The sequence below is a fragment of the Ovis aries genome, chromosome 7 (genome assembly GCF_016772045.2).
Source record: "Ovis aries strain OAR_USU_Benz2616 breed Rambouillet chromosome 7, ARS-UI_Ramb_v3.0, whole genome shotgun sequence".
NCBI lineage: Eukaryota > Metazoa > Chordata > Mammalia > Artiodactyla > Bovidae > Ovis > Ovis aries.
In genome coordinates, this window is record NC_056060.1 from 897,917 (window position 1) to 922,004 (window position 24,088).

The following is a 24,088-nucleotide window of genomic DNA, read 5'->3' on the forward strand; positions in this document are numbered from 1 at the left end:
CCCACAGGATGGGTGGCCAAGGGCCCCTCGGACCGCCTGTGTCCCTGTGAAGGATTTATATTCATCCATGATGGGGGAGGAACAGCCGGGGAGGCCTGGGGGCACCCTGCTTTCCAAGCTGTGGCAATACGACCCACAGAGGGTGCCCCCACTGCCCTTCTTTCCGGCTCCCGCCGCCCGGCGCGGCTGTCAGTGGTCTGGGGTGTGTCTGCACAGTGCGTGCGCCCCCACACACACACTCTGCAGGTCATACTTCAGACACTTAGTTCTTCACCTTGCTCTGTTCCTTTAACGTGTCCCTTCTGTTAAGTCTTGGCCATAAGCACACCTGTTTTGTTTTAATTTAAACTCTTTCTTTTTTATTGGGGTATAGCTGACTAATAATACTATGATAGTTTCAGGTGAACAGTGAAAGGACTCAGTCATTCATATATGCGTATCTGTTCTCCCCCAAACTCCCGTCCCATCCAGGCTGCCACATAACATTGAGCAGAGTTCCCTGTGCTATAGAGTAGGTCCTTGTTGGTTATCCATCTTTAATATAGCAGTGTGTACAACTATTTTTATGATATATTTTTCATCCTATTTCCTCAAACTCTCCACCATTGTCATAATTATTTCCATAATGTTTACGTAATTTTCTTCTTTTAGATATATACTATAACTCACTAAACCTTATATTCCATGAAACATCTTTGTATGTGTGTATCTTTTTGCTTCTGTGGAATTATTTCCTTGGAATTCATTTCTAGAGTCCACATATTGTCTTAAGGGGTGCAGACATTTCTGATATTCTTCACATTGTTTCTTTCCCAAAAGGTGGTATCGATGTCCAGTGCCAGGAAGAATGCTTTTTGTTGTTGATGTTTTGCCATTACCAGCTAGGTGCTATTGGGAGAGGAAGGTATGGAAAAGTTCAGTTCAGTTCAGTTGCTCAGTCGTGTCCAACTCTTTGCAACCCCATGAACTGCAGTACGCCAGGCCTCCCTGTCCATCACCATCTCCTGGAGTTCACTCAGACTCATGTCCATCGAGTCGGTGATGCCATCCAGCCATCTCATCCTCGGTCGTCCCCTTCTCCTCCTGCCCCCAATCCCTCCCAACATCAGAGTCTTTTCCAATGAGTCAGCTCTCCGCATGAGGTGGCCAAAGTACTGGAGAAGAATGAGGACGAAAAGCTCTGTTAGCAGTTACTGGAGATGCAGTGAGGTGGTTTGTTTTGTCTTCTCAGCACGACCAGCTCCACAGCCAGCAGCTGTGACACGGAGTTCACTAAAGAAGATGAGCAAAGGCTGAAAGACTACATCCAGCAGCTCAGGAACGACCGGGCAGCAGTCAAGCTGACCATGCTGGAGCTGGAGAGCATCCACATCGACCCTCTCAGCTACGATGTCAAGCCCCGGGGGGACAGCCAGCGACTAGACCTGGAGAACGCGGTGCTGATGCAGGAGCTCATGGCCATGAAGGTATCCGTGGCGGGGGGGAGGGGTGCCTTTTCTCAAACCCTCATCCCCTGCACTCTGCTGTCGTCAGGAGGAAACATAGAAAGGCCTCTCGAAAGCTGGTTAGCCATCCATGTTCAGTTGCCTCTCCACAGGACAGCCAGAACCTCGTGTGTAGACAGGAGTGGTTTCAGTAGTCCAGGGTCCCTTGAGCTGGAAGTGCTCCTAGAGAGGTGCACTCAGCAATGGAGAAGCCTCAGGGGGTCCCAGGCCAGAATGGGACACCTCATCTCCAGGAGAAGCCAGAAGAGGCCTCAGCAGGGTGAAACAGCCTCCGATTGGCCTCCAAAATGCTTGCAGGTGCTTCCTGGGCTGATGCTGATGTTAAGGTGAGGCAGGGGAACAGAGCGAGGCCAGGGCAGCCTTTGGACAGGAGCCCTGGTTTCCTGACCCCCTTGTCCATTTGGTGCTGTGGGGGGCGCCAACAACCACCTTCCCCATCACACCCCAGGCGCCAGTTCGCCCTCGTCCTGGTCGTCCTGGGTAGAGATATTCCAGTAGATACTTGTAGCCTTAGACCTGTTCGGACTTGCCGGTTTCAGAGATTTAGGACTGGTCTTTGTTATATTCTTGGCGGAGAGTTCCTGTTGTACATTTATACATCCCTCAGGTTTGTCATCTGATTCCTCAAAGGAGGCTTTTCTTTTCCCACCCGAAACCTGAGGACACACGTGTCCTGGCCGCCCCTCCAGAAGGCAGCCTTCTAGTCTCCTCTACGAGGTAGTACTCCCTTCGGGCGCTCTGGCCTGGCTGTCCACCCCGCCCTTGTGCAAGTGCTGAAAGCCCAGGTCCTGGGGCCCCCTACCCATCCGAGCCCTCAGGGCCCAGCACTGTGACTGCCTCATCTTTCCTCTTGGGCAGAACGCCCGCTTCATCTCTGGCACCCATGCATTCATCTCTCCTCTCAAGCTTGCGTCTGTGTGTTGTTCTGGGCGTGGCTGTCCATATTAGCTCAGGACACAGTGTTGCCAGCACCTTAAGAATCCTGTTTCTGGTGGCAAAAGATGAGACGGTTCAGTGTGTGGAAACACCTTTAATCCTGGTTTTATGTCATTGTCAGGAGAGGTTTGCGTCTTCTTTTGAGCAGTTGCTCGGCACATTGCCCTCTCCGTGGCTAATACCGTCCCTGAGTGTAACCAGCTGTGCTGGGTGCCCTCCCGGTGTTTCCCCACATTGGAGCTGAGACCATCCCCCAACCTGGGTTTGGCTTACCCAAGACAGCACGGCAGGCCTGTGGCTTGTTAGCCCAGAGAAGGTCACTTCGGGGATGACCACAGTCAGTCAGTGACTTGGTGAATCCCTCTCAAGGGATTCAGTGTATGAAGTGACTCAGTGTATGAAGAATCCTTTTAAGTAGGATCACAGAAAGAGCTGGCAAGACTGACCAGGTGGTCATGGGGTGGTGGACTCGCCCTCCAGCAGACGCAAAGGGCAAGGGTCATGTATGGGCTCACCTCTAAAGGGGGACTGTAGCTTGGTGCTTACCTGGCCTCTGAGCTGAATGTCGTGGGTTCAAACTCAGGCTCCATAATTTACTCAGTATGTGGGCTGAGAAGAGATTGTAGGCTCTGCTTACCTCAGTGTCCCATCCGTGAATGGAGATATTCACAGTACCTACCTCAGGATGAGAGGACTGAATGAGCTGCTGAGGATAACCATTTAAAGCAGTGTTAGATGCTCAGTAAATGCTAGTGCTTCTCACTGTTACCTGGTCCAGGAGAGCACTGTCCCATTTTGGGGTCACTTCTTACTCTTCACAGCAAACTCTCCTTTGACTTTTCAAGAGACTCCAAGAAGTGACCTGATGAATAGCCACCTGAGGAGGGCTCTGTTCCCATGGATTTTATGTGGGCCCTGAAGCCAATAGGACCTGGGGCCAGTGTCACTGCTCTGGGTGCTCCCGAGCTGCCCAGCGTGGTTGCAGGACCCAACTGCCATGAGGGTGATGATATCCATGGATTGGTGTCATGGAAGACGGGAAAGGAAACGCAATTTAGAAGGGACCTAGTCAGATGCTTCAACTTCTTTGATACGGGTTAGCCTCTGCCTGCCAGAAAACTGGCCTCCAGGAAGGTGAGTATGACCACTGGAGAAGAGGAGGTGGAATCTCCTGGTTGGTAGAAAGATGCTCCTTATTGTGAGCCAAAGCCTGCAGGCCTGTCCCTTCTACCCGTTGATCTCGGTTCTGGTGCACCAAGCCTGTGACGTGGTGCGGGCATGTGGAGACAGCCGTCCAGTCTCCCGCGAGGCCTTGAGTGGCAGTCGGGGTCCCTGCTGTCACCCCACCAGCCCCTCGTGTGCTCTGTGCCCCGCAGGAGGAGATGGCCGAGCTGAAGGCCCAGCTCTACCTCCTGGAGAAGGAGAAGAAGGCCCTGGAGCTGAAGCTGAGCACACGAGAAGCCCAGGAGCAGGCCTACCTGGTCCACATCGAGCACCTCAAGTCTGAGGTGGAGGAGCAGAAGGAGCAGCGCACGCGGTCCCTCAGCTCTGCCAGCAGTGGGGGCAAGGACGCGGCCGGCAAGGTAGGGCCCGGGCTCAGCCTCCCCTCCCGCAGAGCCGCGCTCACCGCCCGCGGCTCCCTTATGTGCAGAGGAACTGCGGCCATTCTAGAGATCCGAAAGACAGTGACGTTTTGAGTGCAAAGAAACCAAGTCCACGTGTTTTCACCTCACTTTATGTAGCAGGTACAGCACCTCATAGATCACGGTCTCATCCAGGGAGTGGCCGGGAGGCCGGTAGTCACCCCACCCCCTCCTCCTGGCCTGTGGGATCATCAGTGTTGATCACGTGGTACTGATCACCACACACGTCATCTCCCCTGAGTCTCAAGACTCTCGGGAAGCAAGAGTTATCCCTTTTACATGACAAAAATGAGGTAGAAAAGAATGGGGGCGGGGGCGGTCTCACAGCTGGTAAATGGCAGAATCAGGATTTAACCCCAGTCTGGCTGACTCTGGTCCTCCTCCTCTTACGTGTTTCCTCCTCAACTTCCTTAAGGTGGAAGGCAGGAGGTGGCCTGAGGCAGAGGAGGAGGAGGGCGAGCGCTGAGTTACCCCGAAGAGTGCAGAGTGTGGGCTGCCGGTGGCATCATCTTGCAAGCTCACACTTTCATTAGCCCTCAAGTCTTTTTTTCTAGAATTCAAGCTCATTCCATCATCCTCTATCACAGAATAATTCCAAATACTGCATTGGAGAAAAAAAAATAGTCTAGACCCTAAAGAAAGACATCCCTCGCCGCAGGATCCTGGAATTCTGTGCGTGCAATTTTCTGTTTCTGATGAAAGCCAGCTGCTCCTGACTCATTTATCTCTGGCCCAAGACTGTGGGCGTGCAGTGACTTGCTGCCCTGTGAGTGGCCCTTCATGGCCCAGGTGCAGGGGTATCTCCACCAGAGGGATGTCCCTAAGAAGAAAGCCCCTTGCTGATGCTGTGTGACAGAGAATGGTTCCCCTAAGCAGCTAAGAACTGTGCTGCCTGCTCCAGAGTCCATAGCCGCCCTCTGCCCACTCTCACCTACAAGGGTGCCAAGGGAGCTGGGGCCACAGCACCCAGTGGGGCTGCTCTCCCAAGGCCCTGCTGCTTCTCGCTCGTCCATTCCTGTGATGGATGTGATCTGGTCCAGGCAAGATGCTGGAGGTAGTGCCAGGATTTCAGCTTCCAGTGCAGGACACCAATGGGCAAATAGATGATCACAGCAGAGGACACAACATCCGGAGCGCAAAGATCGACGCCCAGTGCGAGGGGAGGCCACAGGCCAGACCCGTGATCCAGATTTGGAGGTTAGGGGCAGGTGTCCTGAACACAGACCCAGCGGAGAGTGGGTGCGAGCCCGATGAAGAGGCCAGGAAGGATGTGGAAGTCTGCCCTGGGCCAATGGAGCCGCACAGGCCAAGCCCAGGGGGAGGAGGGGTTGATGTGTTGACTGGAGAGACCCACCAGCTGCGCCGTCCTGGGCGCGGGGAGGGATCACAGAGGGGCTTTTGTAGGAAGTGACGTGACACAGTCTGAGCTTGGGAAAGGTCACCGTGGGGTGCACCCTGAGACCACATGCCAGTGCCTGAGGGCTCTGACCACGGGGTGGAGGGCTCTGACCACAGGGCGGGCAGCAGTGCTGCTTCACACAGGAGAATCCAGGGCTCAGACATGGCTTGTCCATTCTGTGGCAACAGCTTCAGAATCTATGCACAGCCCTTTGAGTTTGTGAGCCATCACTCTGGGACAGAGCTCCTGTGTTTGCGTATGTACTCTTGGGGTGGGGTGGAAGTGGACTTACTGAGCTCTTGCCAGGAGAGGCCCATGAGCTGAGCATTTTCCCCTGGTTCTTAGTATTTATTTTGACTGGGGGAAGCACTATATTCTGTGGAATGGCTCCAAAAAACAGAAACCTCTTTGACGTAGAAGACCAGATGATTTATTTTTATTTTTTTACATTAAGAGTACAGAGCTTTTATAAAAGTACCCTGTGTTGTTCAGGTAATGAAATTAGAGTAAGCTGATTATTTTGTCTTTCAGAAATTAGACCCATTTACTCTATCAATAATATCTCCCTTCTGGGCTATTCATTTGGTCTTATCTGTTGGTAGATGAGGCAAGCAGTCTGGAGCAGAGGCTGGAGCCAAATAGTCAATATTTTAGGATTTGGGGGTCATACAGATTCTGCTGCACCTATGTAACTCTGCCATTGCAAAACTGTCTCTTCCTTACTGCAAAGGAAGAGACTACAGACACAGAGGCACGTGGCTAGGTTCTAACAATGCTTTATTTATAGACACTGAAATTTGAATTTCATATGATTCCTACATATCATAAAATAGTCCTTTCTTTCCCTTGATTTTAAAAATAAAAACACAATTCTTACTCTGTGGACCTTAATAAAAACAGGTGGCCAGCCAGACTGGAGTTTAGAACACCTACTCTTGCTTCGAGGTAGGGAGGTGGTTGGGTGTCGTGCTTCGTTTAAAACTTCCCTTCAGCCAAAAGGCTGAGTCCCACATCTTAACCAAATCACATTAGGTTTTTTCAGTTCTTGTCTGTGTGCAGCAGATTACTAGACGCGCTCGGTGAGCCTCACTGGGTGAAACAAAGCTGACCCTGTCTTTAAGGAGACACGTCAGCCCCGCAGGGGAGTCAATGTACTCACAGAGGGTGTTGGACTCTGGAGAGACTGCAAAGCTGGTCAGTGGCGGCTCAGGGCTGCAAGACGCCAGGTGGAGCGGAGGGAAGAGAGCAGAGCTGGGGGCCGGAGGAGAGCTCAAATGCAGTGCTCTCCTCCCGAGCCCTGGGGGGTGTGGTGCATCTATGTGGGCAGGCAGAGGCGCCCTCGTGCCTCCTGTCAACTGGACTTCCAGCCCTGGGCCCCTGACCCCTTGGAGCGCTCACCCACTGAGATGCAGCCTTCTGTCTACATTCTGTCTTGAGTAACAGGTCACAGCTTTTTCTTCTGGAGCCTGGGTTGTAGTAAATCCTCAGGAAATGTCTGCTGAGCAGATTATCAGATGAGCACTGTCCCCCTCTGTTTATTCCACAGCAGAGCAGCTGCCCTCCGTCTGTATGCAGACAGTGGGTCGCTCAAATGGGCACAATCACGGTGTTATAAATGAACTGTGCTCTACACTGGGTTTAGGCCTTCTCTAAAGGCTCTCACGTGTCCTCATCTGTTAAACAGGAGGAGTTGGGTTAGGTGACGTCAAAATTCCTGTCTGATGCCAAGACACACTTCCATTTTCCTTCCCTTCTCCTGGGTTTTCTAGATGATTACCTGGACCCAGTGAAGCCCCTGAATCCAGAGGAGACCAGGTTTCTCCCCGGAGGGTGTGGGGTTGGGGAGGGACCACACAAGTATGTATGTTTCCCACGCATCTTTCCTGCGTGAGGAGCGCTGGCCTGAGTGGGCATCCCGGTTCCACCGGGTCCTGGCAGTGACTCAGGACAGCATCACTTCCCTGAGCCTTGGTGTCCTCCTTGGCCAGGAGGGGACACTGACAGTGTCCACTGCAGAAGGCCATCACGGTGGTCAGATGAGGGAACTCGTGTGTGTGACCTGGGTGCCCGTGAGTGCTTGGGACATGGGGCAGCCTCCTGCTCTGCCAGCGGCACCCTCGGCTCAGCCGCAGGCCTGACCCGGTGCTTTGCGTCCTCAGGAGTGTCCGGACACCGCCTCCCCTGCCCTGTCCCTGGCCGAACTGCGGACGGCATGCGGTGACAGCGAGCTGGCCACAGAGTTCACGAACGCCATCCGTCGGTAAGCACCCAGCCCGCCGCCCAGAGAGGCAGTTTCTTCCAGGGGTAATGGTGTATGCAAGGGCGATGGCTGGGGTCGGTTCTCCCAGCTGCTGACGCCACTTGTCAGGAGTATCACAGGTGCCTGGGAGGAAGGAGGCCCCGTACCGCCTTCTCATGCAGGCCTGCAGGCCAGAAGGGTGAGTGCAAGAGGAAAATATATCCAGTGATGCCACCTGCAGACAGAAAGGGTCTGCTTCTTCACCCTTCCGTTGTGGTGTGGCACTGGCTAGAATCTCAGGACTGTGTTAAACAGTGGCAGTCGAAATAGGCGTCTTTTGGTTTCACTGGGATGGAATATTGCAGGTAAATTCTGTTGGCTCTTTAGGGAATTTTTAACAGTTTCTTTGGCTGCTTTATACATATAGCATATTCCTCGAATATAAAGATAATTAAGCTGACTGAAGAGAAAACAAACAGACGTCTTTACCTTGTTTCCACCTTCAATGAGGATACCTGCCTCGCCATCTCGGTCTCTTTCCACTCAGACAGCCTCAGTTTATTTACCTCCGGGCGTTTTCCTCTATTGTGGCTGTTTCTCTGTCCTTTCTAGACCTGTCTTCCATATCCTGACTTTTCATCCTCTCCCCACCCTTGCACTCAGTTCTAGGGCAAGGCTGTCCAGCAGAAAAGTAATGCAAATCACACCGTAATGTTAAAGGTTCTAGGATCCATGTTTTTTAAAATCCACTTTTATAACATATTGTATTTCACTCAGTACTTCCAAAATATTTCAAAATATAAATCCATGTCTCTAAAAGATATTCTTTCTTCTAATTTTTCTAATTCTTTTTTGGAAAATTTTCTTCTAATTTTTTTTTTTTACTAAACTTTCAAAATCTATTGTGAATTTAGTACATTTATACTTATTGCACATCAGATTCAAACGAGCCAGCACGTCGAGCATTCAGTAGCTCACATGGCTGTGGCTGCCCTCTGAATAGTGCGGTTCCAATCAGTCCTGGGTGTTCATTGGAAGGACTGATGCTGAAGCTGAAACTCTAGTACTTTGGCCACCTCATGCGAAGAGTTGACTCATTGGAAAAGACTGATGCTGGGAGGGACTGGGGGCAGGAGGAGAAGGGGACGACAGAGGATGAGATGGCTGGATGGCATCACCGACTCGATGGACATGGGTTTGGGTGAACTCCAGGAGTTGGTGATGGACAGGGAGGCCTGGCGTGCTGCAGTTCGTGGGGTCACAAAGAGTCAGACATGACTGAGCGACTGAACTGAGGAGGTTCTTAAGGTCCACTTTCCAATCCACTTCAGTCTTCTTGCCTGGAGAATCCCCATGGACAGAAGAGCCTGGCGGGCTACAGTCCACGGGGTCCCAAGAGTCAGACATGGCAGAGCGACTGAACAACAAATGCATACCCTCGCTACAGCCACCATGGTGTTTGACTGATGTGCTGGGTGTATTTTGTTGATTAAATCTATCATCTCTCGTAATGATGATATCTTCTTGCGTTTCTGAGGACACTTATACTTAATATCTTGTCCGCTGTACTGACTGTTGCCTCACAGGTGAGCTTTACAGTTGAGCTTGGTGACTTGGCTCTGGCTTGTAAGCTCGCCTTCCACGCTTTCTGTCCCTCCCTGCTGACGGAGGTCTCTAAGCTATGTGTCTGACCCAGGTGTCTCCTGCCTTTCCTTTTTTATGATTGCTCACGGTTTCTGGCAGACAAAGAACGCTCCTTAGTTTCCATCATTCTTTAGGATTAAAAAATATATGTATGTTTGCCATCACTCGGGAGGCTTTGGAATGGAGGGGAAGGCTACAGTGCATGCTCAGGCCGCTGTCTTGAGCCAGCCAGGGCTGTTGATTTTATAGTGTAGCCTCCGGCTGAGGGTGGCCCAAACGCTGCCTTGTAGGGAACCTTACTACCCTCCTGATTGACTCACTACCACTTTCGCTCTTTCCTTCCAGTTGTAATAGCTCAGTGTCTACACTGCCAGCACTTCTGGCCATGTGGTTAAATGGTAATTGCTTTGCTTGAGGAGGGAACAGAGAAGCTGTGCAGAAAATACCCTCACCTAATCCTAATGATGTGATTGCATCAGAAACCAGGGACGCAAACCACCCCCCACTTCCAACTGGGAACCATTTGGATACTGTGTCTGTAAGCTAAGCCCCTGCATTTGTCAAGATCCCCGAACCTCAGAGGCCCTCGCTAGCACAAGCAGGGTGCAGATCCTGCTGACTAAACTTAAAGGGATTGCATTTGTTCTGTCAGCCACAATGGATTTCCAATAGCCAGCCTTGAGTCGGTTAGCATGGATTTCTAATCAAGCCCCAGATATATGGAGCCAAGCAAGAACCCACAGGGCTACAGGAAAAAGGAAAATAACATAATTATACTGTATACATAGCTTAGAAATGGGAATCATTATTTCATGAGGGTTTATAACATAGATGCCCAAGCACTGAGGTTTGGGGTGTTTCTCTTTTTAAAAGTCAACTGGAAACTACCACCTTCCTTGAAGGTGTTAAATCACCGCCAAGCTAGTGGCTGAGTCAGTCAAGGGTTTCCTCCCAGAATTTTCAGCCATTTTCCTTTTTTGGAAAATGATGCTTCCAAACACCGAAGTTGTGGGCCCCAGGAACAGGACTGAAGCGGGTGTGTAGAGGGGTGGGCAGAGGCTGTGCGTGCTAAGTTACTATTCATGTCCAACTCTTGTGACCCCGTGGACTGCAGCCTACCAGGCTCCTGTCTGTGACTCTACAGGCAAGAAGACTGGAGGGGGTTGCCACGCCCTCTTCCAGGGGATCTTCCCGACCCAGGGATCAAACCTGCATCTCTTACATCTCCTGTGTTGGCAGGTGGGTTCTTTACCACTGGTGCCACCTGGGGCAGAGGCTTGGCGTGGGCTATTCTGGCAGGAGCCCCGGGAAGGGCCTTGTGACGCTCCAGTCGCTGCCTGGTCTCTGTCCTGCCCCAGCGGCTGCAGCCCTGCAACCCTGCTCTCTGTCTGCGCCCAACCTTCTTCTGTCTAGAACAAAACCAGGCCTTCATGCAGTCACACATTTACCGTCTAACTTCCATCTGGTCTGATTTTGTTCCCTCTACTTCCGTGAGCGCTTATTGTGGGATACTGGCTCCAGGCTTGCCATAAAACCCCATCTGGATGACCAGGTTTCCTGTCTTGCACATGAGTTTTCTAATCGGGGCACCTAGTCTCCCCTGTTGTCTGCACAGGCTGTGTGCTGCAAAGCCTTTCTCCATCCCAGATCCCCGTCTTGCTCATGTTCCTAGTAAAATATAACTGAACAGCCTTCCCACCAGAGAAGTAAGCTGCCTATGCAGCTCAGGAGAGGGAGTTTTCAGAAAGGAATCTTCTTGTACTTCTGTGGTATTTGTGTAGCCTACCTTGAGGACCCAGGCACAGCTGAGAGGAGCAGACAGTTTCTCCGTCATGCTTAGGAGGTGGCAAGGAGGAGGTGGTGTCCCTTGTATGAGGCAGAGGAAGCAGGGGCGGGGAGTCTGGACAGCAAGGTTGAGTGGTCACTCAAGGTCACACAGCAAGGCCGCCAGGAAATCTCACGCCATTGCTTTCTCCGCTGGACTCCATGTGCTGGCAGGGGGGTGCTTACCCATTGAGTGTGGGCCTCTTCCCTGTCTATAAAATTTATTGATTGATTCTTGTGTGCCCTGAAAGTGAGAGCTGCTCAGTCATGTCTGACTCTTTGTGACCCCATGGACTATACAGTCCATGGAATTCTTCAGGCCAGAAGACTTAGAAATATCAATACCCTCAGATATGCAGATGACACCACCCTTATGGCAGAAAGCAAAGAACTAAAGAGCCTCTTGATGAAAGTGAGAGTGAAAAAGTTGTCTTAAAACTCTAACATTCAGAAAACTAAGATCATGGCATCTGGGCCCATCACTTCATGGGAAATAGATGGTGAAACAATGAGAGACTTTATTTCAGGGGCTCCAAAATCACTGCAGATGGTGACAGCAGCCATGAAATGAAAAGACGGTTGCTCCTTGGAAGAAAAGCAATGACCAACCTAGACAGCACATTAAAAAGCAGAGACATTACTTTGCCGACTAAGGTCCGTCTAGTCAAGGCTATGGTTTTTCCAGTGGTCATGTATGGATGTGAGAGTTGGTCTGTGAAGAAAGCTGAGCACCAAAGAATGATACTTTTGAACTATGGTGTTGGAGAAGACTCTTGAGAGTCCCTTGGACTGCAAGGAGATCCAGCCAGTCAGTCCTGAAGGAAATCAGTCCTGAATATTCATTGGGAGGACTGATGTTGAAGCTGAAACTCCAATACTTTGGCCACCTGATACGAAGAACTGACTCACTGGAAAAGACCCTGATGCTGGTAAAGATTGAAGGCGGGAGGAAAACGGGACGACAGAGGATCAACAGAGGATGAGGTGATTGAATGGAATCACCAACTCAGTGGACATGAGTTTGGGTAAGTTCCTGGAGTTGATGGACAGGGAGGCCTGGCATGCTGCCGTCCATGGGGTCGCAGAGAGTCGAATACGACTGAGCAACTGAACTGAACTGAGCCTTTCCCTTCTCCAGGGGATCTTCCCAACCCAGGGATCAATTCCAGGTCTTCCGCATTGCAGGCAGATTCTTTACCAGCTGAGCCAAAAGGGAAGCCCAAGAATACTGGAGTGGGCAGCCTATCCCTTCTCCAGCAGATCTTCCCGACGCAGGAATCAAACCAGGGTCTCCTGCATTGCAGGCAGATTCTTTGAATACATCATTGCTGTTTCTTATGAGCCTGCCTCTCCTTCCCTCAATTCCCTGGTAGCTCAGACAGTACAGAACCCACCTGCAATGCAGGAGACCCGGGTTCAATCCCTCGGTCAGGAAGATTCCCTGGAGGAAGCACAGCAACCTACTCCAATATTCTTGCCTGGCAGGCTACAGTCCATAGGGTCATAAAGATTCAGACATGACTGAGCGACTAACATGACTTTCCCTTTCTCCTTCCCTCCTCCACTCCCTGCAGGAGAGGTGTGGGGTGGGGGGTAAGGGGTGCAGGAATCATGGGTTACTCACCCAGCTGTATGACTCGTGCCTCTGTCCCTTCTAAGTGATCCCTAAACCATCTCAGCCTCATTTCTCTCTGCCCACTGGACATCTCCCCTGAATAGACTAGAGCCTTAAAACAGGACGTCCAAAACAGAAATTATCTTGTTTCCTCCTGCCCTTTGAAATTGGCCTCTTTTTCAGAATTCCTATTATATGTAAAAACTTCAAAGTCTGCCTCTTATTAGCAGATAGTATTGTTTTTTCCCCTTAAAACCCCATCTCTCCCATAAAGTTTGCGTTGCCTCCTGAATTTAGCCCTCAACCCCTCCAAAATCAGAGTGGCATCTCAATGGGTCATTCTGCCATTAGTTCCATCCTGTGTTCCCCCACAAAAAAACACCTTAAATCATACTCCTGATCATGTGGCTCTGCAGATAGATCTTCCATGGTGTGACCTTTGTATCATATGTAGGTCCCTAACTTAACTTCTTGGCCTGTATTTCAAATGTTTCCCTACACGTTATCTGTGGTCCAGATTCATCCAGACAGTTCATCTTTCCATGAGCATGCCCTTTGCTTTATCCCCCTACCCAACCCCATCTCTCTCAAGCTGTGAACCCCTCCTTCTTATCCCCTCCAGCTGGACACTCATCTTCCTGAAGGTTCCTCAGGCACCTCTTCTCTGTGCCGCTGATGGTACAGACCACTCATCACCATCAGTGTCCACAGAGCCTGTGGTTGTCAAGAGAGCCTTAGAGCAAACCATAGGGAGCCTCCTGGAGTTCAAATCCACATCCGAGTTCCAAAAAATGTCTGCCCAGCTCTAGAAATCTTCCAGACTTGATGGTACCCCTTGACCCCCTGTTCCAGCAGCTATGGATTAATACTGTTCCTGAGCCACACACATACTGGATTGAAATGAAGAGGGAACCAGTTAAAGAGGGAGCCCCGCTGAGGCCACAGGCAGGATCATCACCATTTCATTAGTGGGACCGTTATTTTTAAAGGTACTGTTTTCTTAAACTTGCACTTGCTGGTGCTTCCTATGTGGCTGATTTATAATCAGGCAGTAGAGGTTGTGCTTAGAATTCCATAAATGCACAGGGGTCTACAGGATGTTAATGGAATACACGGTGTGCCTATAAGTTCATTACCTTGTAAATAAATGGCTGAGCTCCAGAGCTGGCCTCACAGGGCCAAGGGAAACACCAGTTCTCATCCCAGGGGTTGAGGTGGGTCAGTGAGATTTCTTCATCTTTCTGTCATTCCCCCATGTTCCAAAAGCTGAGAGAGAAGGCCTTCCCCTCAGATCTCATAAAGGCAGTGATGGAGACATCAAAGGACCCTGTAGCACGGGCAAGGCAGCGGCGAGATGTGCAGGAAACATGGTCTGGGCCACCATCTTGCTGCTAGTCTAGGCAGACTCACCCCAAGTCAACACCTGCAGAGCATCCTTATCCGGGACACCCCCTCCTTAGTTCCGCAGGCCTGGGCTTTTCACCAGTCTCCTGTTCCACTGCCTGCTCTCCGTGACTTGGCACACTGCAGCACCGTGCTGACGCACAGCACTAGTGCATCCGAGCTCCACAGGCGTCACTGGCAAATCTCTTCAGCTGCACTTCAAGCGCCTCATCTAGAAAACTAGAATAATAACAGGACTGCCCTCCAAGGTTTGTGGTGAGAATTAAATAACTTCATGCTTGTAAAGGAGTTAGGATAGCTACTACTGCTGGCTGGATTTTCTTTAAAAAGATGAGTAGTATAGACTGTATAGACACTCTGTTGTTGTTCAGTCACTCAGTCGTGTCTGACTCTGCAACCCCATGGACTGCAGCATGCCAGGCTTCCCTGTCCATCACCAACTCCCAGAGTTTGCTCCATTGAGTCAGTGATGCCATCCAACTGTCTCATCCTCTGTAGCCCCCTTCTCCTCCCACCTTCAGTCTTTCCTAGCATCAGGGTCTTTTCCAGTGAGTCACTTCTTCACATCAGGTGGCCAAAGTATTGGAGCTTCAGCTTCAGCATCAGTTCCTCCAATGAGTATCCAGGGTTGATTTCCTTTAGGAATGACTGGTTTGATCTCCTTGCTGTCCAAGGAACTCTCAAAAGTCTTCTCCAGCACCACAGTTTCAAAGCATCAGTTCTTCAGTGCTCAGAATTCCCTATGATCCAACTCTCACATCTGTACACAAGTACTGGAAAAAACCATAGTTTGACTATATGGACACTTGTCAACAAAGTGACGTCTTTGCTTTTCAATAAGCTGTCTAGGTTGGTCATAGCTTTTCTTCCAAGGAGCAAGCATCTTTTAATTCCATTGCTGTCGTCACCATCCAATAGTGATTTTGGAGACCAAGAAAATAAAGTCTATCACTGTTTACATTGTTACCCATCTATCTGCCATGAAGTGATGGGACTGGATGCCCTGATCTTCATTTTTTGAATGTTGAGTTTTAAGCCAGCTTTTTCACTCTCCTCTTAGACCTTCATCAAGAGGCTCTTTAGTTCCTCTTCACTTTCTACCATTAGGGTGGTGTCATCTGCATATCTGAGGTTATTGGTATTTCTCCTGGCAATCTACCATGAAGGAAATAAACAGAAACATAGTCACTGCAGAGATTTTATTTTAAATATATAGAGATTGCAATAAGTAATGGGGGAAATAAGATGCCGGGGATGTTGTAACTCTGGGACATTTGTTTAGATGGGTGGTCAGGGTAGGCTTCTCTGAGGAGGTGGCATTTAAGCTGAGACAAGGAGGAGGAAATATAATGTAGCGGAGGAAGTTCATCCCAAGGAGAGGGGGCTGACTGCACAGGGTTCTGTTCTGGGAAAAAATGCTTGGTGTGGGCAGAGAAGGGACAGGATTCCAGGGTTCGAGGAGGAGGGTGATTCCAAAGCCTGGGTCAAGCAGGGCTTTAGTCAAAGCAAGACCGTGGACTTGATTCTCAACGCAGTGCAGTATGATCCGATTTGTCATATCAGAAAATTCCTCTGGCTGCTCTGTGGGAACTTGACTATGGGGTACAAAGGTGAAGCAGATAAACCAAGTAGGAGGCTCCAGTGGTGGCTGAGAAACAGCGGCAGCTTGGACCCGGTGGTGGCAACAAGCACAGCCCCCATGTAGGGGTCTGCGGCCAAGCGGACACACAGGATGAGGGAAAGGGGGGTTAGGGCTGAACTGAGACTGGTGTCAGCCGCTGGGCAAGAGGTGTTGCCACACACCCCTAGGGGCAGAGGCATGGATGGGCCAGACCGTCCAGTTCCATTTGCTGAACTGAAGATACCCATGAGTCAGGAGTTTTTAGCACATAGGTAGTTTTTAGGAAAATAAATGGGAATGGAAAGAAGCAAGAAAGGGTGGGCTATAAAAGAGTCCAGGCCCAAGTCCCAGATACTCTCAGCAGGCAGAGGTGCAGAGAACAGGCAGCCGGGGCAGGAGATGCCGGGAACGGCCGGCGAAGGGGGATGGAAGCCAGGCTTGAGGGGAGGGGGGTAAGGTGCTTCAGGTCAGACTGGGACAGACTGCGACACCCAGAGCCCCGGTGGCCTCGGGACGGTTATCACTGGAGATAGGGGCCTGGCTGGGGGTGACCAGTAAATGGAAGGTGAGGCGGAGGAACCGCAGAGACAATTCTCGCAATTACCAAGAAACGCCAGGCCCCGTGGCCACGACTCCCTGAGGCTGGGTCTGATGGGCACGCCTCTGGAAGGCGTCCTGGCCGGTGCCAGCCCCTGCCCTATCCCCAGCGGCGGTGGCAGCCCTGCTTGCAGACTCCCGGCCACGGACAGCCTCACCACACGGCCCGCGAGGCCATCCCCTGCCCGGCTGCCCGCCTGGCTTTGCTCGCTGCCTGCAAACTTCCACCGCGAATCCGCCCCTCAGATACCCTGAGTATATGCCTCTGCCAACAAATCTGTGCTTCCATTAAAATAGATAAAAAGCACCTGTGGCTAGAGTAAGATTCAGAAGACCTTTCGTGACCAAAATTAACCTTTTAGGGGTGAGGGGCTGGGAAGGCCTCTAAGTGAAACCTGTAAGTGTGCTGGAACACGTGGGTTTTCGTGGTACTAGCAGGAGCCAGCAGTAAAGGTTCATAATTGTGAGGGCTTATACTACGGGCCAGAAAGAAGGCAAGGACGGCACAGTCCTGGGCATTCCAGGGAACTGTGAACGCACTGCCACTCAAGCGGCAGATGGAGCATGCAGTGCTTATGTCACGCTTTCTCATCTGCATGCAGCCTATCAAAGCGCTCCTTTTAGCCTTATTACCTAGACAAGCCACATAAATCCTTCACTGAAAGCCCAGCAGATGTGAATTAGAAACTACAAGGAACAGGGTACGAATGGTTGAAGTGTACTGCTTATAGCATTTTTGAAGTCATCCTTGGAAAATCTGAGTAAAGCTGTATGGTCTTCAGGAAAGCTGTGCATGTAATTTTGCATAAAAATTCAGAGTTCAAGACAACAGGAAATTCATCTGTAGACCCAGGTAAAGAGCCCTGCTGCCTTACCAGTTTTCAAAATTTACACAAGAAGAAGAAATCATCTGAGGCATTCTTCTTTCACTGAGGTATACTGGGCGTGTAACATTATGTCTGTATCTGGTGCAGAGTGATGATTCAGTATTTGCATGCATTGCAAAATGACCACCGTAGTAAGTCTGGTTAACATCTGTCCCCAGTTACCAAAAAATTTCTTTTAAGATCTCTTAGCCACTTTCAAGTACACAATACAGTAATAGTAAGTATAGTCACCCTATTATACGCTACACCCTCAGTGTGTACCCTTTAAACCCCTTCACCCACTTTGCCCACCTCCAACTCTCACTTATGGCAGCCACCAGTCTTCTCTGAATCTGTGAGCTTGTTTTGGGGAGTTATTTGTGGGGTTTTTTGTTGGTTTTTTTTTTTTTGGTTTTTTATATTCCACATACACATGAGATACAGTATGTCTTTCTCTGTCTTATCTCTACATAGCATAATACCCTCAAGGTCCATCCATTGTTGTTGCAGACGGCAAAACTTCACTTTTTTGTGGCTGAGTGATATTGCATTTTCTACATGTACCACATCCTTGTTTTGCCAAGAAAATGCACTGGTCACAGCAAACACCCTTTTCCAACAACACAAGACTCTACACATGGACATCACCAGATGGTCAACAACGAAACCATATTGATTATATTCTTTGCAGCCAAAGGTGGAGAAGCTCTATACAGTCAACAAAAACAAGACCAGGAGCTGACTGTGGCTCAGATCATGAACTCCTTATTACCAAATTCAGACTCAAACTGAAGAAAGTAGGGAAAACCACTAGACCATTCAGGTATGACCTAAATCAAATACACAGTGGAAGTGAAAAATAGATTTAAGGGCCTAGATCTGATAGACAGAGTGCCTGATGAACTATGGAATGAGGTTCGTGACATTGTACAGGAGACAGGGATCAAGACCATCCCCATGGAAAAGAAATGCAAAAAAGCAAAATGGCTGTCTGGGGAGGCCTCACAAATAGCTGTGAAAAGAAGAGAGGCGAAAAGCAAAGGAGAAAAGGAAAGATATAAGCATCTGAATGCAGAGTTCCAAAGAATAGCAAGAAGAGATAAGAAAGCCTTCTTCAGCGATCAATGCAAAGAAATAGAGGAAAACAACAGAATGGGAAAGACTAGAGATCTCTTCAAGAAAATGAGAGATACCAAGGGAACATTTCATGCAAAGATGGGCTCGATAAAGACAGAAATGGTATGGACCTAACAGAAGCAGAAGATATTAAGAAGAGGTGGCAAGAATACATGGAAGAACTGTACAAAAAGATCTTCACAACCCAGATAATCATGATGATGTGATCACTAATCTAGAGCCAGACATCCTGGAATGTGAAGTCAAGTGGGCCTTAGAAAGCATCACTACGAACAAAACTAGTGGAGGTGATGGAATTCCAGTTGAGCTATTTCAAATCCTGAAAAATGCTGCTGTGAAAGTGCTGCACTCAATATGCCAGCACATTTGGAAAACTCAGCAGTGGCCACAGGACTGGAAAAGGTCAGTTTTCATTCCAATTCCAAAGAAAGGCAATGCCAAAGAATGCTCAAACTACCACACAATTGCACTCATCCCACATGCTAGTAAAGTAATGCTCAAAATTCTCCAAGCCAGGCTTCAGCAATACGTGAACCGTGAACTCCCTGATGTTCAAGCTGGTTTTAGAAAAGGCAGAGGAACCAGAGATCAAATTGCCAACATCCGCTGGATCATCGATAAGCAAGAGAGTTCCAGAAAAACATCTATTTCTGGTTTATTGACTATGCCAAAGCCTTTGACTGTGTGGATCACAATAAACTGTAGAAAATTCTGAAAGACATGGGAATACCAGACCACCTAACCTGCCTCTTGAGAAATCTGTATGCAGGTCAGGAAGCAACCGTTAGAACTGGACATGGAACAACAGACTGGTTCCAAATAGGAAAAGGAGTACGTCAAGGCTGTATATTGTCACCCTGCTCATTTAACTTATATGCAGAGTACATCATGAGAAACGCTGGACTGGAAGAAACACAAGCTGGAATCAAGATTGCCGGGAGAAATATCAATAACCTCAGATATGCAGATGGCACTACCCTTATGGCAGAAAGTGAAGAGGAGCTAAAAAGCCTCTTGATGAAAGTGAAAGAGGAGAGCGAAAAAGTTGGCTTAAAGCTCAACATTCAGAAAAAGAAGATCATGGCATCCGGTCCCATCACTCCATGGGAAATAGATGGGGAAACAGTGGAAACAGTGTCAGACTTTGGTTTTTTGGGGCTCCAAGATCACTGCAAGTGGTGACTGCAGCCATGAAATTAAAAGACACTTACTCCTTGGAAGAAAAGTTATGACCAACCTAGATAGCATATTCAAAAGCAGAGACATTACTTTGCCGACTAAGGTCCGTCTAGTCAAGGCTACGGTCTTTCCTGTGGTCATGTATGGATGTGAGAGTTGGACTGTGAAGGCGGCTGAGTGCCGAAGAATTGATGCTTTTGAACTGTGGTGTTGGAGAAGACTCTTGAAAGTTCCTTGGACTGCAAGGAGATCCAACCAGTCCATTCTGAAGATCAACCCTGGGATTTCTTTGGAAGGAATGATGCTAAAGCTGAAGCTCCAGTACTTTGGCCACCTCATGGGAAGAGCTGAGTCATTGGAAAAGACTCTGATGCTGGGAGGGATTGGGGGCAGGAGGAGAAGGGGACGACAGAGGATGAGATGGCTGGATGGCATCACGGACTCGATGGACGTGAGTCTGAGTGAACTCTGGGAGATGGTGATGGACAGGGAGGCCTGGCGTGCTGTGATTCATGGGGTCGCAAAGAGTCGGACACGACTGAGCGGCTGAACTGACCTGAACTGAACCACATCCTTATCCGTTTATCCACTGATGAGCACGTAGGTTGTGCTCGTATCTTGGCTATTGTAAATGCTGCTGCAGTGACAGGAGGGTGCAGGTATCTTTCCAAGACGGTGATCTCATTTTCTTTGGGTACATACCCAGAGGTGGAGTTGCTGGATCATGTTAAGTTTTATTTTTAATTTTTGGGGAAACTTTCATTCTGTTTCTTAGTGGCTGCACCAGTTTACATTCCCACCAACAGTACCCAGGGTTTCCCTTTTCTCTGTATCCTTACCAAAACCTGTTATTTCTTGTCCTTCTATTTTTAAAATAATAACCATTCTGACCAGTGTGAGGTGGTATCTCATTGTGGTCAGTGATGATCAGTGATGTTGAGCATCTTTTTCACATTGCCTGTTAGCCATCTCTGTCTTTGAAAAAATGTCCATTCAGACCTTATGCTTTTTTTTTTTCCTCTTCCATTCAAACCCCAGCTTCTGCTCACTTTTTAATCTGGGTTTTTTGTTGGTGTTTTTTTTTTTTTTTTTTTTTGCTATTGAGTTGTATGGATTCTTTGTGTTATGGGTACTAACCCACCCCTTATTAGAGACATGGTTTGTAACTATTTTCTCCCGTTCAGTAGACTCTGCATTTTGTTGGTTTCATGTACAGAAGAATCTAATATAGCCCTATTGCTCTGTAATTGCTATTGTTGCCTTTGCTTTTGCTGTCAGATTCAAAAAACCATCACCAGGATTGGTATCAAGGTGCTTATGTTTTCTTCTAGGAGTGTGATGGCTTCCGGCCTTACTCGTTAATCTAACACTTGAGTTACTTTGTTTTGTATGATGTAAGGCAGTGATCCAGTTTCATTCTCTCGCATGTAGGTATCCAGTTCTCCTGTGACCATTTATCTAAGAAACTGTCCTTTCCCTGTTGGATATTTTTGGTTCCTCTGTCATAAACTGGCCATATATGCATGGGTTTATTTCTGGGCTCTCTATTCTATTCCATTGATCACATGTCTGTTTTTATGCTAATAGCATGCTGTTTTGATCACATGGAGCACTTCTTAAAAGTTTAATTCCTGGGTCTCAACCCAAACCTACCCTGGCACTGTTACAATGGACGCATGCTTTAGAGCAGTCCTGTCCACATCACATGTGTAATGTGCCTTTTCTAGTAGCTGAGAACTATTAAAAGCAGGGGCATTCTAAAATAGCAATAATATCATTTTAATGTATATTCAGTATTTTTAGTTATTTTACATTCTTTTTTTATATTGAGCCTATTCCTGGCTGCACTGGGTCGTGCGGGCTTTCTCTCGTTGTTGAAAGCAGGGGCTACTCTAGTTGTTGTGTGTGGCCTTCTCATTGTGCGGGCTTGTCTTACTGTGGAGCACAGGCCCAGGGCGTGTGGGCTTCAGGAGCGGAGCTTCGTAGCTGAGGCTCCGGGCTCCAGTGCACACGCTCAGGAGTTGTGGCATGTGGGCCTATTTGCTCCGAGGCATATCAGGGATTGAACCTGTGTCCTCTGCACTGGCACATGGATTCTTTGGCACTTAGCCACCAGGAAAGCCCCAGTGGGTACTGCACATTTACAGCAGTTCAAACTGGCTGTGTCTCAAGGACTCAAAGGGCTCCTGACCCTTGGAGGCTGGCATGAGGCGGCTCTGGAATTGTTCCCGCACAGAGTTTAGTGTTTCAATCCAGACGAGCAACCCTGGAGGCATGGCTCTTACTGGAGGCGGCTGCCTCATTCAAACAAACACAAGTAGAAAGTAACTCGTGCTTTAGATTTGAGTTTCAGCCTGTCTTTGTGGCTTGAAATAAATCAGCATTGCGGTTCTAGTGAACAGTTCACTCCTGTCTGCCTTCCTGAGGCCTGAGGGGTCCTAGCTTCCAGATGTGGCTTCCTACCCCCAGCCTGACCATCTCCCCCACTCCCCAGGATTGCGGAGGGTCAGTGAAGGCTTCTCTTGCTTCCCTGGGTCCTGTCCTCATTGGTGCTGGCCCGCAGGCTCCAGGGCAGGAAGCCCTTTGCTGTGCGGAGGCTGGGAGATCCTCACTCTTCCTCCGGAGCTGGGTAGGGGTTGCGCGTAGGGAGTGGTACTGTCCTGGGCAGTTTTATGTTATCAATTTGAGTTCATGGTTAGACATTAAATTCTCTTCATGATTTTCTTCTTCCCTTTTGCACTATCAATCAACTTTAGAATAAAAGAAGAATCAAAACAGTAACAAAATGTAAAACAAATCATTATTCTCTCTTCTTTATAGTCAGAGGGCCGAGGGGACAGATCTTCCATGCTCTCCTAACTTTCCCTGGTTTGACAGAGGGCCCTGCAAGGCTGAGGCAGTGGTTTGGGCAGCAAGGCAAGAGCCGCACTCCCCATGGTGGGAGACGGTGCCTCTAGGATCCCAGTGGGAACTGCAGCCAGATCTGAAAAATTCCTGGTGGCTGCCAGGACCCAGAAGCCTCAGCAAACAGGAGGCACTAACAGGGAGGCTCTGCAGGAGGCTCCTGCTCTCTTCAGGGCCGGTGGGAGGAAGTCACTGGGTATGATGCTCACTTTTTCAAATATCTTTCTCCCACCATCCTCATAAAAGTAGGCCTGGATTTTTGTGTAGCAACACCTTTCTTCATTAATGAACTTGGGAAGCTGGAATTGCACTTAGAGTAGCTGGGGGCAGACAAGTAAAAGATCAGATATTTGAAAAGCCAGGAGGGGTGAACCATGGCTGAACCCAGAGCTCCTGACAGCCCACCCCCTCAAGGTGACCCCCACACACCCATCTTACACTTTACAAAAGCATCCAGAATTGGGAACATTTCAAACCACCTGAGAAGAAGATGGAAGTGCCCCATGCCGTCTGCAGGAGTCAGCACCGGTGAGCATTCAGCCTTTTAGTCCGCTATCAGTGCAGCAGACATTCACATTTTCTGCAAACTTGTGGCATCCAACAGAACTCACCCTTTTCACTTGACAGTGTTCAGATGCCTTTCTATTCCAGGGCATATCAGCCTGCATTTTTGATTAACAGTGAGCATTTTAACAGAAGCGAAAGCAGATCGTACCTTAACCAGCTCCCTGGTTGTTTCCCATTCTTATCTATTGTAAGCAGTGCGGAAGTGAATCCAACTGTAATCTCCTGTTTCTCTAAAATCCCTAGAAGTTGCTTAGTCAAGGGATGTGTTCCTTTTTCATCCTGCTAGATGCTGCCAAACTGCCTTCCAGACTCACTGTGCTCATCTACATTCCTCATTCACCCGTGGGTTTTTCTTAGAGGAGTGTCTTCCATAAATCCTGGTTACCTGATATGCTCCAAGGCACCAGATACCTCCAGTGATTTGTTTTCACTTTTGCCCCTGTGAAACTCTCTCAGGCATGGCACTGCGGATACACTGTGGAACAAGCCAAATCAGGTCCTTGCCATCCTGGAGCCTACGTGCCAGTGGGGAGCTTGCTGACCCGATCACACAGGCTGTGCTCATCTGTGCCAAGTGTGCCGCAGACAGAGTGACACTGTGCCAGAGCCGGGGGCCTCGGGAGGAGGACGGTGGTCAGTCCCAGCCCCCTGCCTGTGTCCTCCTCTCGTAGGAGGGAGAAGAGGGCAATAACCCGATGGGGCACCCCACACCGCCCAAATCCGTTACCTCGGGTCACTGTCATAATAAAGACCCACCAGACTTGAAGCCAAGGAGTAGAGGGAGTCGAATGAAAGTGCAAGTTTAATTTCCATCCTTTTTAAATGTGGAAAATGTGATCAAGGACTTTCACAGAGAACCACCTTTTTCTACTTTTCAAGGTAGGCTCGTGTTGGTTTCACTGACTGAGGGCCTGGCCCAGGTAGTGCCCAGGCCAGCTGTGTACTCTCAAGCCCCCAGGGGTTCGGGAGATGCTGAGCAGCTTGGAAAAGGGCCTGAGCGCAGGCCCG

At 49.2% G+C, this 24,088-nt stretch overlaps 1 protein-coding gene across 2 annotated transcripts in view; it reads left to right on the forward strand.

Moving 5' to 3' along the window:
• MCC (MCC regulator of WNT signaling pathway) overlaps positions 1–24,088 on the forward strand; it is a 533,716-nt gene that overhangs the window by 502,438 nt on the left and 7,190 nt on the right. For both annotated transcript variants that reach the window (XM_060418703.1, XM_027971442.3), the window contains 3 exons: positions 1,232–1,466; positions 3,818–4,024; positions 7,643–7,743. In XM_060418703.1, the coding sequence (XP_060274686.1) occupies positions 1,232–1,466; positions 3,818–4,024; positions 7,643–7,743 (543 nt within the window). The remainder of the gene's footprint in view (positions 1–1,231; positions 1,467–3,817; positions 4,025–7,642; positions 7,744–24,088) is intronic.